Below are 18,669 nucleotides of genomic sequence, written 5' to 3'. Positions count from 1 at the left end.
AGATAATTTCTTTCTATGTTTAGTAGAGACGAGGTCTCGCTCTTGCTCAGGCTGATCTCGAACTCCTGACCTCGAACGACTCACCCGCCTCGGCCTCCCTGTGTGCTAGGATTACAGGCGTGAGCCACCGCGCCCGGCCTTCCCCGTCTTATTGATTCAACATCTGTTTTCTCAACTCCACCCCCTAATTTCCAGCCTTCATTCAACAGTCATAGTTTGAGCCATTATCTTCTCTCTTCCCATTCCTTCCATTCTTCCTCTCCCAAGAAATTGGAAGTGCTCAATATAACCTCTGTTCCTCCTTTAAAACTCACCCCTCTTTTTGGCTGGGTGGGATGGCTCATGCCTGTAATCCTAGCATTTTGGGGGGCCAAGGCAGGAAGATTGCTTGAGGCCAGGAGTTCGAGACCAGCCCTTTTTAAAGTTCCTTTGGGTAGGGACAGTATCTTAGATTCACTGTTGTCTACCAAGCACCTAGCACAGCCTGTCATGTAGTAAATATTCAATTTCCTGTTGAATGAATGATCACTTAGAACATATTTAATCATGTCTGTGATTATGTATTACTAATTTGGGGATCTTGCATATTGGCCATTGATTTTTATGGTGATTGTAGATTTGCATAACTTGGTAAACCCACAATTAGTTCATGTCTGTGTGTCACATCATTGCACTAAGTTCTATCAGAATACTGGATTTCAAACTTAAATACTCACTGAGTCACCTGGAGGACTTGTTAAAACAGAGGGGCCACCACCAGAGCCTCTGACTCAGTGGTCTGAGGTGGGGCCTGAGAAGTTTATTTCTAACAAGTTCCCATGTGATGCTGCTGGTACAGGGATCACACATTGAGAACCATTGAAAAAGGGCCCTAGTTGTCAACCCTGGCTGCACATTAGAATCACCTGGAGAGATTTAAAACCTTACTGATGCCTGGGCTCCACCTCAGAGCAGTTAAATCACAGTCCATGAGGGAGTAAGGCCCAGGCACAGGTGTTATTTTTTATTTTAATTTTGAAATAACTTCAGACCGACCGACAAAAAGTTTCAAATATAGTACAAAGAATGCCCGTATACCCTTACCCAGCTTCTCCGAATGTTAATATCTTATATAACCATATACAATTATCAAAAGCAGGAAGTTAACCAATAAAATGTTATTAACTAAACTACAGACCTTACTCAAATTTCACCAATTGACCCACTAATGTCCTTTTTCTGTCCAGGATCTCAAACTGCATTTTAATTGCCATGTCTTCTTAAAGACTACCGGTCAGTTACTTTGTAGAGTGTCCCTCAGTTTGGGTTTGTCTGCTGTTTCCCAGTGATTAAACTCATTGTTGGATGCTGGCAAAAACGCCACAGAAGTGATGCTGTGCCCTTCTCAGTGCCCCATATTACATCATGAAGCACATGTCTGTGTCTTGTTACTAATGATTCAAACTTTGCTCACTTGGTTAAGTGGTGTCTGCCAGATTTCTCCCTTTAAAGGTAGTATTTTTTCCCTTTGTAAGTATTGAATAGCCTATGCAGAGATACTTGGAGACTATGAAAATATCCTGTTTCTCATCATACTTCTACCCACTAGTTTTAGCGATCATTGATGTTTCTTGCTTGCAGCAATGATTGCGGAAGTGTTTGCCAAATGGTGATTTTCTATTTCTATCATTCTTTCTACGTTTACTGATTAAGCCTCTAATGTAAAGAAGAGCTATTCCTTCTCCTCCGTTTATTTATTCAATTATTTATTTATAAAAGTGTGGGATCATAGTTTTTATTTCATTCTATAACATAGTCTCATGATTTATCCACTGCTCATATCATCCTAGATTTGGTCTTTGGGAACTCATTCAACTTGGTTTCTGTGCTCTTTCAACTGCCTTACTTTCTGGTACCACAAGATATTCTAGGTCTGAGATTGGCCAACTTTTTCTGTAAAGGGCAAGATAGTAAATACTTTTTAGGCTTTGAAGGCTGTAAGTCTCTGTTTCATACTTTCCTTTTTGGTTTGTTCATTTTATAACCTTTAAAAACCATGAAAACCACTTTTAGATATGGTTTGTAGGCAGTAGTTTGATGGCCTCTAGGCTAAAATCTAGGTTAATCTTGTACTCTCCCTGTCTTATCCCTAGAATCAACCATTTTTTCAGGGGGACTTTTATTGGAAAAATGGTTTGGTTTTTTTTTTTTTTTTTTTTTGAGACAGAGTCCCACTCTTGCCCTGGCTAGAGTGCCGTGGCGTCAGCCTAGCTCACAGCAACCTCAAACTCCTGGGCTCAAGCGATCCTCCTGCCTCAGCCTCCCGAGTAGCTGGGACTACAGGCATGCGCCACCATGCCCAGCTAATTTTTTCTATTTTTAGTAGAGACAGGGTCTCGCTCTTGCTCAGGCTGGTCTTGAACTCCTGAGCTCAAGCAATCCTCCCGCCTTGGCCTCCCAGAGTGCTAGGATTACAGGCGTGAGCCACCGCGCCCAGCTGAAAAATGGTTTTTCAAAACCAAGATCTGGGCGCTAGGCATGCTTAGTGCTACTAGGGCATCACTGCTATTGGCCCTTTCAATGAGTAAGTCTAGGAAATATGTGTATTTACTCACACAGATATACACACACATCTACATCTATTTCTTTATTATCTATCTATCTGAAAAACAGTGAGCTCATACTGATACATCAGATTCCAAACCAATACCACAGGGTTCATACCAGTCTCCCCCTTTCCTTATTGTAATTCTTTTCTCTGACAGCAAAAGGAGAAAGCCTCTCCTTACCCACAATATATTTACTTATTTGTTCAGTTGTAGAATACACATAAAATAGTTTCAGCATTGCTAACTCATACCCCTGTGTAAAACAATTTCACTAACTAGTGTACAGTTCTTTTTGTTTTCAGTCTTATAGGTTAGAATCAAAATACTGTTCTCCAAAGTTATTTAAGTTTAGTTCTTTTCTTCCCCACCCTCTTCAGAATGATTACATATTTAATTTGTGATACAATTGGGTTCATTTATTACTATTTATACTCCATTTGGGGCACCCACCCAACTTCCTGGTTCACTTTTAAAAATCTATCTATATGTGTTTATATATGAAGAGCATTGGTAATTTTTTTTATTTTTTTATATTATTTATTTCAGCTTATTATGGGGGTACAAAAGTTCAGGTTATATATATTGCCCATGTCCCACCCATCCCCCCGAGTCTGAGCTTCAATTGTGTCCATTCCCTAGACAGTGCACATCACACTCATCATGTAGGTTACACCCATCCCCTTAAAGTGCCCAGGTGAGTGGAATGTGTAGAAGAAGACATAACTTTTGCTCTCAAGGAGGCCATAATCTAGGTAGAAATAAGCACACATACATGATTCAAAAAAGTAATTATAAATCAATATGATAATGCCATATGTGCTTTATGTAAGATATAGCATAAATCATATAATTACTAAAGGTACAAGGAATTAGTATAATAATCAGAGTATGATGAAATTAGATAAGAAAGTCATTTTGGAAATGAATGTTGAATTTTGTTTTAAAAGAAGAAAGGGGTGAAGTTATCCTAAAATTGCTGTTTCTTTTTAAAGATGAAAATCTACAGCTGGTAAACCATGAAGCAAATTCCGTAGCGGTGGATGTCATTCCTCATGTTGACAACCCAACCTTTGAAGAAGATGAAGCTCCTGATCAAGAGACTGTTGTTCGAGAAATTAAATCATAAAATCTGTGTCAATAGAAAACTTGAACCGTTAATAACAGAACTGCCAATCAGGGCCTAGTTTGCTATTAATGAACTGGATAAACTTAATAAAATAAGAATGATGCTGAAAGTGCTGAGATGACTAATATTATGCTATAGTTAAATGGCTTAAAATATTTAACCTATTAACTTTTTTCCACAAACTCATTATAATGTTTTTCATAGGCAAGTTTCCTCTCAATAGTGATAGCAACATTTTTAAACATTCAAAACTCTCTTCAAGGAGTCACATTTTTCATTTATAACAGTTTTCTTATAAAAACATATTGCTTTTAAAATGTGGAGTAGCTATAATCTATTTTATGATAGTATCCTAATTAAAAATAATAATACTTTAGCTTGGGCTATATGTGTCAGGGTTTTTCTCCAGGTGCTTATAATGATCTGGAATTGTAAAAAGCAATGCAAACTTAGGCTAGTACTTCATGAAATGTCTATTTAAGCTACATTAAGTTAATAGAACAAGATTAAAGCAAAACATTTTAACTTTTTCTTGTTTTTAAAATTAGGCTAAATGTACTTCATGTGAGTGTCGAGTATAGTTTATCAGAGAATATGGACTGAATTGATTGGTATATTAGTGACACCAATTTGATACAAGGGTATAGACAAAAAGCTTCCTTACAAAAATACTATGTAACTATTTCTCAAACTTGTGAGATTTTCAAAAGCACAGTATATAAATTATCAAACTATTTGAAAATGGCAATGACAGAGTAAGTCATACAAAAATTGGTAATTGATCTTTGTGCATGAATTAGTCTACGGCAAATGTCCTATAAAATTAGTCTGTAGAAATGTTTTCCAAACAATGTTGACTTTAAAAATTGAGTTTACATTTGACATAAATGGGCTAAAATTACATTAGATAAACTAAAATTCTGTCCATATAGCTATGAAGTTTGTGAATGCATTTTCTTGCAGTTTGAAAAGGAATGGGGGGGGGAGAATTCCAGGTGCCTTAATCTAAAGTTTGAAGCTTCATCCACCAAAGTTAAATAGATCTATTTAAAAATGCACTTTATTTGTATTCTGCGTGGCTTATCTTCTAGAGTTTTGTTTTCAGTGCAAATTCCAGCAGAATTTAGGCAAAAACAGAACAGACATGTATTTTTGTTTGCTGAATATATAGAATGGATGAAACCATTGCATTCTTGTACACTGATTTGAAATGCTGTAAATATGTCCCGATTTGTACTGATTCTCTTTAAATATAAAATGTAAATAAAATATTCCAATAAAAATGTTTGTGTCTGGTATACAGTTTAGCTGTCATACTAACTTTTCACATATAATATGCCTGGATTTGGGAGAGAAAAATGGTTTATGTAAATGATCAATGATGTATTTGATCAAGAGAAACTAAAATTTAGTATGATATGTATTTACATATTTCATTACAAAGAGTAGCTTTGTAATATCACTGAACTTATGATGAATTATTTTAAATGTCAGCAAAGTAAATAATGAGGTTGACCAGTAATAATATGAGATTAAAAAAAGACCTGGATGTCAGTCCATCTTTATACTATCCATGACATAGGACCTTTTATTACTTTGAAGTTTTCCTTCAGCCTTCTCTCTGGCAGTATGATTGTTAGGATGATGTATCTTTCTTTTATCAAACACGTTAATACATCGATGCTTGGAACACCTCAGAACCATGATTGTCAAGCCAGGTACACATCTTTACCAGGTACAAGCCAGGTAAAGAATTATGTGGCAATATGCCAGGGTGTATGTGTCATGCCTATATTCTTGCCCTATATTATTAGAGAGTTAACTTTATTTCAAGTTTGGGGGGGCATTTAAATTTTTTTTTTTGAAAGGCTTTTAATATATGCTGCAAATTTGCTTTCCAGAAAACGTATGCAATTTACATTCCCACACAGCAGGCATGTCCCCCTCCCTCCACATACTCCCAATATTATTATAGGAAAAAAACTTATTTCTTTTTTTGCCAATGTAATCATTGGAAAAATAGTACCTCATTGTTTTTAACTTGCATGATTTTGGTTTTTAGTGAGTCTGAACTTTTTAATATATTTATTGGCTGAATTTTAACTTCAGCTAAGCCTCATAGGTATGTAATTATCAGGACTTCCATGTTACCTATGAAAGAAGACTTCTTTCAGAAAATATTTGTTGAGTACCTAAGATGTGCAAGACATTATAGAGGTTGTCTTAGATCAGTTCCAGGAAGATGGGGCATCTCCTGAACGTGGCTTCTGGAGGGAGCTCCTGCATCCTGTACAGAGGGGAATGAGTCAACTTTTTAAATTTTTAACAGCTGTATTGAAGTATAATTTACAAATTTACCCATCATAAATGTACAGTTGGATGAGGTTTAGTAAATGTATAGAGTTGTATAACTATTACCACAGTCCAGTTTTAAAGCACTCCAACCCAAAACATTCCCTCATGCCCATTTGCAGTAAATTCCCATTTCCCATTCCCAGCCCCATACAACCATCAATTTGCTTTCTGTCTCTATAGATTTGCCTTCTGGACATTTCATATAAATGGAATCATATGGGGCCTTTTGTGACTAGTTTCTTCCCTTTAGCATAATGTTTTCAAGGTTCCTCCATGTTGTAGCATAAAGTCATTCCTTTGCATTGCTAATATTCCCTCATATGGATATTCCACATTTGGCTATCCATTCATCAGTTAATGAACCCTTGAACTATTCTAACTTTTTGGCCATTGTGGATAATGCTGCTGTGCACATTCATGTGCAAGTCTGTGTAGATAATGTTTTAGATTCTCTGGGGTATAAACCAAAGAGAGGAATTCCATGTCACTTAAGAATTTTCTTCCTTCCTGCTGTTTTGATATTCTTTAGCATGGGCATCAGACTTTACTCTCACGTAATAGTAAAAACATAAGCTGGTTCTTTTAACAGCAGCAGGAGATAATATTTATCTGTCTAGGGAGTCTTCAACATAAGAAGAAAGGGTTTCGGAGTTTATTTGTAAGTTTAGCAGAGCTCAGGTTGTATTACCTTATAAATAAGAATACACATAGTTCCCAGGTCAATCAGTAGAAACATTTAGAGATACAATTGGAATGCTAGGAACATTCCTTCTTCCCCCCATATCTAGTTTCTGTTCACCTATGAAATATTTTAAGTTCTATAACATCTGGAGAAATTTTATCTCAGGCTATAACAAATTTTGAGTTATTTACCTTGCTAATTGCTTCTGTTTGGAGTGATTTTTAAATATTTTTAAATACATTGGAACAATATAAAATTTAAACTAATATACAACATGAGACTTAAAATAAATTCATGACTATGGTGGCCAATTTGACCTCCAGAGATAAACGTTCATTACCATCCTACCATCAGAGCTAATTTGGTGAAGATTTTGAAAAACACTACCCACTAGTTCTCAACTTTTTTCCACATAAACACAATTTCATGAATGTGAGACACAGGCACACCTAGACTTTGATGGTTAAGAGAGTAGTATAGATTAGTAGGGTTCAGTATGGATATTTAGTGGCAATTTCCCTTGGCTATAATCCCAGCTGATAGATAGCCCAGTTCTCAACCATTGCCTTAGAAAACTTTAATGGACATGTCCTGATATAAACTTTTTGAAAAATCAATTCAGTCACGTAAAATTCATTAACAGAACTTATTTTTAAAAATATGCCTAAATGTGATTAATCACTCCCCAATTTGTTGTAGAGTTTGATTTTCACATAGCTAATTTGCTTTAAATCAGTGCATCTAAAACTTTAATATGCCTACAAATTACTTGAGGATCTCATTAAAATGCACATTCTGATTCAGCAGGTCTGGAATTGGGTCTGAGAATCTGAACTTCTAGCAAGCTCCAGGGTGATACAGATGTTGCTGGTCCAGGGTCCACATTTTGAGTGGCAAAGCTTTAAATGGCTGTCCTCTAGCAGTGCTCCACCTGTTTTGAATCTGTTTCTAAACCTGCTGCAGACTGCAAAAAAACATAAACTAAACTAGTGATGATTGTTTCAAAAATCAGTAAAATCCTGAGTGACACCCTCAGCCTTTCCATAGTACAGGGTTTGGAATTTCTATTTGGGGTTTCCTAATATCTTTTCTCATAGGTGTTTGAGGGTCTGATTTAGAAAGCTTAGTCAGCTGGATGACTGACCTTCAGATAAATGAGGTATTATTCATCTCTGCATATTTTATTGGGTCCATAAATATGTGGTTTTGATAAATTGAAAAGCAAGAATGGAAGCAAACAGATGAGTTGGGAAACTATTATAATAGTATGGCGGGAAAGTGATGTGAGGCTAATCTAAAGCTATAATAGGAGGGTGGGTTGGACTTCTGAAAAAGAAGTAGATGAGTGTGTGTGTGTGTGTGTGTGTGTGTGTGAGACAGAGAGAGAGAGAGATACAGCAGTGGAGGTGGGGGAATAGGGGTGATGAGAAAAAGAAGTCTAAGATTATCCCAAGGTTCTTAGCCTGAGTGTCATGGTAAACAGTGGTGCTCTGAACTAAGAAAATCTAGCAGGAGAAACATTGGGCAAGGGGAATATTGGAAAAATAAGTTTGGCTTTGGACATGTTGTATTTGAGATATCTATGAACCATATGCATAGGCAGTACAGTGTCATGGTTTGTAGTCAGACAAATCTAGGTGCAAATTCCATCTCTGCCATTTATTTAGCAGTATGATCTTAGGTAAGTTACTTCTCTGAGCCTCCTTTTCTTCATCTGTAAAGTAAGCATGTAAAAATGTGCAAGCTTGTTAATGAAAATTAAGTGGCTATATATGTACATACACACACACACACACACACACACATATATATATATATACACATATATATATGGCACCAGTACAGAACCAGCAATGATATCCAAGGCAGTTTGCAATCCCAGTCCTCCTTCCCTAAGCAATTTACATTAACGTACACCATTGAACATTTTTGTTTGTTTGTTTTCTTTTTTAATTTTTTTTCAGCATATTACAGGGGTACAAATGTTTAGGTTATATATGTTGCCTTTGCCCCACCTCAGTCAGAGCTTCAGGCATGTCCATCCCTCACACAATTGAACATTGAATAGAGTGCCATGCTCTATTTTTTAAGGTGCTTTCAGAAAAAATGCTTTTATTTGAAAAGGCTTGAAATAAATTATTTATGATCAAGTCAAAATTTTACATCACAGAAGTAATTTAATTGGGAAAAAAGTTTTCTTTACATAATCAGTGAAATATTTGTTTACTAAAGCAGGAGGTCTCTAAATACCCTGCTCTGAGTCAAAAGTGGGCCTGATCCTGTGATAGGAAGCATGTGGGTATACCTGCATGGAGTTGCAGAGCAAAGAGATAGAAAAGCCATCCAGTTCTGGACAGCCTTTGCCACAACTCTAACCTTTAAGGGTACTGGAAAAGAATGTGGTTTGATGAGGAAGGAAATAAAAAAGGAAAGGAAAGGTGAAAAGAAAGAGGGACACCTCACATCGCTCTACATTTCCTACATTTACTCATTTTTCATCAGGAACATGAGAAGATATTATCTGCCTTAGTACTCATTCAAATTGGGATGGCTTTTCCCAAGGATATATTGCAGTATGGGCTCTGGGATACTGACTCTTTCCATACTGTCCTAAAAGCTGCCTTGGGACTACTTACTGCCATTTAGTAGAAAAGAATCCCAAATTGCCCCTTTTCTCACACACAAGAAAAATCCCTACACGTTATGTAGCACACACTCACATCTTTGGAGGGTTAAGCGGAAACGTTCCTGCAGGGCAGAGTTCCCTGGCTCCACGACTTGGCATCTGCATGTGCCCCACCCCATATATATATATATATATATATTTAGCTATATGGCTGTAAACGGAAAAGAAACCAAACTCTGTAATATAATTTTAAAGAGATTTATTCTGAGCCAAATTTGAGGACCATGACCGGGAGTCACGCCCAAGAGGCCTAGAGCAAGTGGACTTGCTGTGGCTGGGTTACAGTTTGTTTGTTTGTTTGTTTTTTAGATAGAGTCTCACTCTGTTGCCCAGGCTAGAGTGCCGTGGTGTCAGCCTAGCTCACAGCAACCTCAAACTCCTCTGGGGTCAAGCAATCCTCCTGCCTCAGCCTCCCGAGTAGCTGGGACTACAGGCATGTGCCACCATGCCCGGCTAATTTTTCTATATATATATATATATATATATATATATATATTTTTTTTTAGCTGTCCATATAATTTCTTTCTATTTTTAGTAGAGACGGGGTCTCGCTCTTGCTCAGGCTGGTCTCGAACTCCTGAACTCAAATGATCCTCCCTCCTCAGCCTCCCAGAGTGCTAGGATTACAGGCGTGAGCCACCACGCCTGGCCTACAGTTTGGTTTTATACATTTCAGGGAGACAGGGATTACAGGTAAAGTCATAAATCAATACGTGGGAATCATAAATTGGTTTGACCTGAAAAGGTGGGCCATCTCGAAGCGGGGGCTTGCAAGTTACAGGTGGGTTTAAAGATTCTTTGGCTTGTAATTGGTTAAAGACATGAAGCTTTGTCTAAAGGCTTGGAATATTTTAACATAGTTGTTGTTTATCAGAGACAAGCCACTGGACATAGATTTGTTGTGTAAATTGAGGGCCTGCAGGTTTGTCTTGCATACCCTTAGGCTTGTTAATGGGTTACAAAGGATGTCCCCAAGAAGGGAGGGGGGCATGTTGAAGCATGTCTGACCTCCCTCCTCCTGGCAGGCAATTTAGTTTTAGGATATTCCTTTGGCCACAAGGGGGTCCATTCAGTCAGCCGGTGGGGGGGGGGGGGGAGGGTGAGCCTTAAAATTTTATTTTAGTTTACATGGCCTTGAGGCTTCATTCTCAAAACAGCTTGCCAAGAGACCCTTACTTGCCTCCCGACTCCTTCTTTTCTATAAACCTGTTTTCACTTTTAATGCACCCTTTAATTTCCATGGACTTAGTTATCGCAATAAATAAAAAGTCTCCCAAGTATTTCTTCACAGCGATGTCATGCAAATTATTGACCTTATTCACCTTAGTGTTCAAGCCGTGTTCATTGCCAAGATACAAAGAGGTGAAGGCTGCCCTGAAAGGGATATTTTTTCTTAAAAAGAGCTTAAGAAAGAAAAAAATTACTTATAAATTGTTTAGATCCTGAAACGGAAAGTCGGACAAGATATGTTCTGTGGCTTATTACGGTAAACCGACAGGGGCGGCTGTGGGGGAAAGGAGGGGCGCCCGGCATGAAGAAAATGTGTGGCTTCTGGAGATTTTATATTCTTCCTATACGAGCAGAAAGAGCTTAATCTAGGGAAGAATTTTGGATTTATACAGAGAATCATATCACTGACTGCGCGACCTTGGATAAGTCACCTCACTCGTCAGCGCTTTCGTTAATGAATGTGCAAAGTGGGGAAGAAGTCCCCTTCTAAACGCTTCTTTGAGGATTATGTGAGATCCCCTAAGTACATAGTTGACGCTCATTAAATTTTTGCTGCTGCTACTGCTGCTTCCCAAAATGGGCCGTCGTTACTTAAAAATTCCGGAAACTTTGCTTTCTACAGTATAATGTCTTCGACTGTAAAAGGATAAGGAGAAGCAACACTTTTATACCTGCGGCTCATTTACTGGAACCAAAAAAACCGCTTTAAACTTCAGATAGGCAAAACACACTTAACTGGTGGCGGGACCCGCTTTGAAAGCACCCCGACTCAGGTCTCACCCCAGTGTATTGTGGGAAGTGTAGTCCCGCGCTCCCCTCGCGCGAGTACAGAAAAGCGAGTAGCAAACTACAATTCCCAAGACATAAAGAAGAGGTACTATTTCCCAGTCGGGCGGTAGCGCTGTGGGAGGGAATTGGCAATCTCGCTGCCTACGTGGGAGAGAAGGGAGGGTTGGGGGAAGTGTGTAAAACCTGAACCTGAGCTGCTGCCGCCTAAGGAAGATTTGGTGGGAGAGTAGAAGGGAAGAAACGGGTTGAGGGTGGGGTAAGGCGGGCATCCACGTCGCTGCGCCCGAGCTGCACAAAGTTCTTCACGATGTGGCTGAAGCCTGAGGAAGTGCTCCTGAAAAATGCGCTGAAGCTGTGGCTGATGGAAAGGTCCAACGACTACTTCGTGCTGCAGCGGCGTCGGGGCTACGAAGAGGAAGGCGGAGGGGGGCTCACAGGTAAGCTTTGGCCACCCCCACCTGCCTCAGGGCCGTGTTCACTGTCACTTAAAAGGTAGTGAGGAAAACAGTTACTCGTAGCTACCCGCCGCCCGATCCTAAACCCTGGGCGGAGGGACTGGGGTTCTTCTCCCGCCACCACCTTTCCGCTACCACCTCCAAGTCCTGAGAGTGTCTCACTGGACGACGGGTTGCTCTTTGGGTGGGACAGGGGAAGGGAGGAGCGGTTCTTTCTGAGACAGAGGAAGAAACGGGTACCTGCCCGGTCGCTTCCCATGGGGGGAGGGGGCTGATAACAAGTGTTCGACCTAGACAGGTCGCATTTAGGCTGGTGACTGGGGCCAGTTTGCAGTTGTGGACTTAACTTTTTTCACAAAACCCAGACCGACCATCACCATCCTGGGGAGTGTAATTGGGGGGAAGGGGTTTGGGGAGGCGCGGGGATGGCGAGGAGAAGGGAGGCGCCCCAGTCACATCCTGGGAAATAGGCTTCAAAAGAGATTAAGGAGGCGGGGAAGGTCTAGGGGCAGGGCTCAGAATTGCTGATCTCTCCCAATTTAGCATCTTTTACTTTGTCTCCAAGTTTTCAATCCTTGGGATCCCTTCTCAAAGGCCATTATAGCGTCGTAACAAATTTCTCTTTGAGTGTTTGGCGCTCTCCCTTCATTCAAAGCCGTGATTGTAAGCCAAACCACTTAAACGGGAGTTTAACTCTCCCTGCCTAACCCACCCTGCCCCCAATTCTTAACAAGAACTGTTTCTTGGCTGAGTGTTTAAAGTCTCCAAAGAATGTTATTTTAAGATCATTCGTCTTGGGTAGGGACATTCAAACTTTTGGACGTTGCGGAGACAACAACTGTTTTTCGTGACAATTTCTGGTTTGGTACTCTGGTCTTGAAGTGGTGGACCACGTTTAGTTTAGGCAGCGTGATGTAGTGGGAAGAGGACAAAGTACAGTAATCTGCATGTTAGCCCCAAGCTCATCTTTTGTTGGATGACATTCCTGAAATTCTTTCATTTACTCAACCATAAGCACCTACTGGGTGCTATTAGCAATTCTATACAGAGACAATTAAGATTCAGTTCTCTGCCTTTGCTGTGCTCTCTATCTGAATAAGGGGGGAAGGGTGGGCTAAGGGAGAAGGAAGACCGCCTAGGAAAATCGGGTAAATTATCAATAGAACCAGATGACTGACAGGTTGAGTGAAAATTCATGGAGGAGGTTACCTTGCTTTTCCTCTTCTGTAAAATGGTGCCTACCTCACAGAGTTGAGAAGATAAAAAGAAAGAAAAATCAATGTATGTTGTTAAAATGGTAATAAACGTGTGCTGTTATTTCTTTTTCAAACCACTCCCAGGGTGGAGAGAATTCTGAGGTTTTATAGGACATTAAAAAAAATTTTTTTTGCAAGACCTGTAATCTTATTTGGCTTCTAAAAAGGCCTTCTTGAAAATATGGCAACAAAAATTGTCTGGTTAAACTTGACATTTTGTCATTTTCTGTGCCTGGAAAAAAGTTACAAGTGTTATTTTGCAGAAGAGTCTTTCCATTTAATATATGCAGATATTTTCCAGATTAAAATTTGAGACTCGGTGTTCATAATTACCCAGTGACATAAATTACCCACTTGAGTTCATTGAGAATAGGTCAGGATATATTTAAAATAGATTTTACAGCCTTGTGTTACAGCCTCAGAAATAATCTTATATTTTGATTCCTCGTAATTTTACCTGACCAGAATTTTTACTGATGCTTCTGCCCACATTTACCAGAGAAGTGCATTTCACTTCATACAACTGTGTTCCTGAAAAATAAGAAGATAAATCAAATTCTTGGGAATCAAATCACTATAATGTAGTATTAAATGATTTTTTACTTATTGCAAATTTCCTTTAAACAATAACTCCTTGTTTTGTGTGTTTGATTTTTCATTTGACATGCTTTCTTGAAGCATGGACCAAATGCACCAGTTTCTTATCTCTATCCCACCCACTCCCCCATTTACTAGTCCCCGTATCTCTAGAATCAGAGGAAATTTGTCTAATGAAATAAACCAAGATTTTTACCACACGTATATGTTGTGACTAGTGATAGCTCTGTTGACTTAGTGGTCAATTTATATCGCTGCATGATTATTTTACCTGTGGTATTGAAAAAAGATGCTTGAAATTGCTGCATGTAAACTGCCACTATAATTCCATGTAAATTAGACAAAATGGATCAGAAAGGAGCAAAGAGATGTTTTTAAGGTTTGTTTGGTTCTTTTTGGTCTAGAGCAAAAGTGTGTGCTGATTTTCATGGCTGCTCAATTACTGTATTCTTACTTAAAATTGTGAAGCCAAGAGCTTTGCTGTGCTTTACCGCAAATCCACATTTGGATTAGCTCTCACGGGAGCTTGACTGTGTGCCAGCATAAGCTTGCCTTTGTCCATTTTGTTTGCTAAAATCCAGTTTTATATGCTATCCATTTAACAAGTTAGTGTATACATTTTGTTTAATGAAGAAAAGATGACAATCTCGAAATGTTAATGATTGTACTTTCTTTAAGATTTCATTTCTTTGCCATGTGATAATTGGCAATAATCACCAGCAGTGTAATTTAGGTGTGGACTTGGTAAAGTTAGTTGACTCCATTTTTTTCTTATAATGGAATAGCAACAGAGAACTCTAGGATGGTTATAGCAAGAGACTGCCCCTTTTCTAAATTTTCGAAACACTTGTAGTGGGTATCTGGTAAATTACTGACCCTTTGCCTAACTTTATCTTACTTAATTGTCCTGGTTTACAGCAGGTAGAATATCTTGTGGAAATTTTTGTAGTACGTAGGGCTGTTTTACAGATATAATGATTTTCCTTCGTTTAGAGAAGTTAATTCACCTTTCTGAGTATTGACAGTTCCCTTATGTTATCCCTTGCTTCTCCTGGCTGATAAGGGTAATGACTTTTCTGTAGCACTTACATTTAGCACCTGGTTTTATAGAATTAAAAATAATTTATGTGTATTTGTCTTATTAAGCACAAATCAACAATTTGCTCTGCTTGACAGATAGGAACTATTACATGGGTAGAATTATGGGACTACATTCTATTAAGTACTCTAGTGTATAGGATTTAGGAAGACGTACCTATCAGGAAATCTTAATTTAGATAGTTAAGAGTATTTTACTCTTGAATTTTCCATATCTGAATAGTGTAAGCAGGTTCTTGGGTGGCTGAATTGATAATCTCCCTCAGGAGACATTGTTTTTGTAGTGTATATAGAGCAAAAGTAAGAAATAAAACTTATTAAAATGGAATCTTTTTAGACATTGTTTCCTTATATCCTCCTTCATCTTGGTACCATTACTTTGAAATTATTAAATCATTTGTAAAGACTAGAACATGATGACGTTTGAAATAAGCTTTTTATTTAAAAAATGTTTGAAATAAGCTTTTAGTTTTATTGTATTTATATAGACTTCACAAATCACTATGTAAATGATTTTTCATAAACACATAATAAACAATAAAGTAGCCTTTTTAAAAACCTTTTAGTGACCATCCCTTGAAAATATAAAGCTTCTCTCCTCTTTTTCCCCACCCTCAACTCAAGGAATTCAACTCTGAAAGTGTTCGCATTAAGTATTTATTAGCAAAATATCCCTGCATTTCATGCTCACAAAGGAGCCATCTGATAAAAAATTTTGGCCTCCAGGTACCTCATTACTGATAAGGGGGTGCCCAATGGGGAGCATGACATTTCATTTTAGGTGAGGAAAGATCTACCCACCCCCACACATATACATACACATACACACACAAAGTTAATAAATTATCATTTTGGCTTATTAAAAAGAAAATCCCACAGGGCAGCCCCTAGAGAGGACAAATCACACTATATGATCCCTTCCCTCCCTGGAACTTCTTGAACCCTGTGAAATCAAGTAAAAAATTACCGTTAAAGGTCTCTTTGAATGAGAAAGGGCAGCCTTGTAGGAAGCTTTGAGAAATGAAGGATGATCATTGTCACCCCTTTTTCTTGGTAGAAAGTTTATTGCATACCTGTAAGCCTTGGGCCTTTTTATAGATACCTGTTGATAAATTCCCTTTCCCTTTCCCCTCCCCTGCTTACTGCTGGGGCCTTTTCTTGTGCATTGACTGGAACCACTACTACTGTTTGCCTTAGGGCCATGCATCCTCAAGCCTCAAGAGTTAAGTTAAAGTCATAATGATGTGGATTGTCTGCAAAGGGTTTTTTGTGTGGTTGGATTTTTTGGTTAAGATAGTGGAGATTTATAATGTAAGTAGAAAATTAATATTTGCTATCACGTGGATTTTATTCTAATGAAAATAAAAACAAGACTAAAATGTGATGACACTGACCATCCTTCATTTCTCTAACCCCCCTGCAAAGTTGCCCTTTCTTGTTCAAAGAGATACTTAAAGGTAATTTTTTACTTCATTTCACAGGGACCAAAATGTTTCAGGGAAGGTGAGGAACACACAGTGTGATTTGCTGTCCCTGGGTATTGCCCTATGGGATTTTCTTTTTAATAAACCAACTACAAGCCAACAATCACAAATATATGACTACATCACCAAGTCCAGTGATTCTGGTTGCCCCATTAACCCTGCTTCTTTTATCCTCCTTGATTCTTTGGTATTTTTTGTCTGTATTTGTTTTATGAAGGCTTAGTTCCCCCATCTGTACAATGGAGATAAAAATTGTCTTCCTTACCTCACAGCATTGTTATGTGGATAAAATGAGTTTTGAAACTTGTGAATAACTACACAAATATTTTACATTTATCTATTAATGAAGGATTAAGATGTCCAGTGCCATTTTTGGTGGCCGAAGACCTAAAGGGGCTATATATTTATGCCATTTTTCCTAATAATTACTTTCCCCATGTTTTAGATAGAAATTGATTTGGAGTGGTAATATTGACTATGTCCAATATGCAGTGATTATCACTGCAAAAGCAAAACACTGATAGTTAATCACTGAAGAATTTTAGTATGATTGTGATTATGCATTTGTGGTTTATAACCAGAATAGTTATAACCAGAATAATATATAAGAATTAGCATAATTTATCATGACAACATTTCCTTTTGATCTATGATTGCCCAAAACCTAGAAGTTCTCAAACAGTGCCTTCACAGGTATAATTAGCATCACTTGTTTTGCTGAGTAGTATTGCAGAGTATATATAACTTTGGTTACCTTAGTAGTAGTTTTCAAAACATAATACTTGAAGAAGAAATAACTCTTCAACTAGTTAAAGCTCATGCTGCTTGTGGACAGTTGTGGAAGGCCCATGGATATAAGGTAAGCTAAAAATAATGATAAAAATAAAAGGCAGCTGGGCCCAGTAGCACGCACCTGTTGTTCCTGCTACTCAGGAGACTGAGGTGGGAGGATCACTTGAGCCTAGGAGTTCTAGGCCAGCCTGGGCAACATTATGAGACTCTGTCCCTAAAAAATAAAATAATAAAAGGCATTATAATGTTTGCCACATTGCTGCACAGTTATGAGAGATTTTATATTGCCTTTATGTTGAAAGTGCACCCAGTTTCCCACCTTTTGCTACTTCTGTATAAGCACAAAAGGTAATAGTAAATCCTAAATATGATGGTATACAATACATTCATATAACAGATATTTATTGAATCCCTTTTAAAAACCAATCACTGTTTTAGGTGTTGGAGATAAAGCAATGAAGAAAACAATATCCCTATTCTCATGGGGCTAACATTCTAGTTGGGGGAGGCAAATAAATAATATATGATATGACTGATGGTGATAAGCAGTATGAAGAAAAATAAGATATCATGATAGAGAGGGGAGGGGCTTGGTATATTAGATAAATTGGTCTGGGAACACCTCTTAAGGTGACCTATGAGCAGAGACTTCAGGTACTAGAGTATATGAGCCAAGCGGATATTTGGGAACAGGGTGAATACAGATTTTTTCTAGGAAATTTGTTGTGAAGGGAAGCAGAGAAATAGAGTGGTAGCTGACCCGAGTCCTGAGTGTTGAGTATACAGTGGTGAATAAAACAGAAATAGTTCCAGCCCTTACAGAGTCTATAATCTAGTTGGACAGACAGATGATAAACAAGTAAGCAAACAAATATATAATTACTGGGGTAGTGAATAATAGTATCAGCCTGGTTTTGTTGGCTTATGAATCTCCATGAATTCAGGGGTATTAGAAACCCCCAAAGCAATTTTCCAAGGCCAGTTCTGGCATAAAGTATGCTTATCTGAAGTCCTGTTAAAGATACAAAGGTTTCCTAAAAGCAGTGATTAATAATAGGCAGTGTACTGGTGGCAGAATTCCAGTGCGACATCTGTGAAGCATCTTGCCAAAAACCAGTTTGGATTGTTTTTGAATTAAATCATCCATCTATGAGCACTAACGATATCTGTGAGGTGGTTTGGTAGGGAGAAGTGGGGAGGACATTCTAAGTGGGAGGAATAATGTGATAGTACAAAAGATGACAGTTGTTGGGGACATAGCAAGGATTCCAGATTCATTTATTTGGAGTTGAAAATATGAGACTGCAGATATAATGCCCTTAGCAACTAGAAAAAGGTTGTTGAAGAGCAAAATCTTCATCTATACCAGAGGAAAACCTGAGATAGAGAATTAAAGGGACTTAAGAATTAAACCTTTGTTGTTTTTTGTCTCCACTGCTCTTTCAACCCAACACATGACGGTCTTTTTTCTTTTTCTCCCTTACTGTGGTATAAAGAAGTGAAGTTTTAAAACAAGGAATGATCACATTTT

The 18,669-nt window shown here is 38.2% G+C and overlaps 2 protein-coding genes across 3 annotated transcripts in view; both read left to right on the top strand.

Moving 5' to 3' along the window:
- The window catches only part of RNF128 (ring finger protein 128), an 88,433-nt gene extending 83,412 nt beyond the window's left edge, over positions 1-5,021 (top strand). For both annotated transcript variants that reach the window (XM_069462783.1, XM_069462782.1), the window contains exon 7: positions 3,581-5,021. In XM_069462783.1, the coding sequence (XP_069318884.1) occupies positions 3,581-3,714 (134 nt within the window). In that variant the 3' untranslated portion in view covers positions 3,715-5,021. The remainder of the gene's footprint in view (positions 1-3,580) is intronic.
- Positions 5,022-11,638: 6,617 nt separating this feature from the next.
- TBC1D8B (TBC1 domain family member 8B) overlaps positions 11,639-18,669 on the top strand; it is a 64,868-nt gene continuing 57,837 nt past the window's right edge. Inside the window, exon 1 of the mRNA XM_069463239.1 lies at positions 11,639-11,893. Within this exon, the coding sequence (XP_069319340.1) occupies positions 11,764-11,893 (130 nt within the window). The 5' untranslated portion in view covers positions 11,639-11,763. The remainder of the gene's footprint in view (positions 11,894-18,669) is intronic.

Source organism: Eulemur rufifrons, chromosome 30 (genome assembly GCF_041146395.1).
Source record: "Eulemur rufifrons isolate Redbay chromosome 30, OSU_ERuf_1, whole genome shotgun sequence".
Lineage (NCBI taxonomy): Eukaryota > Metazoa > Chordata > Mammalia > Primates > Lemuridae > Eulemur > Eulemur rufifrons.
The sequence above is the reverse complement of the archived record's forward strand: the minus strand, read 5'-3'. Positions and strand labels throughout refer to the sequence as shown.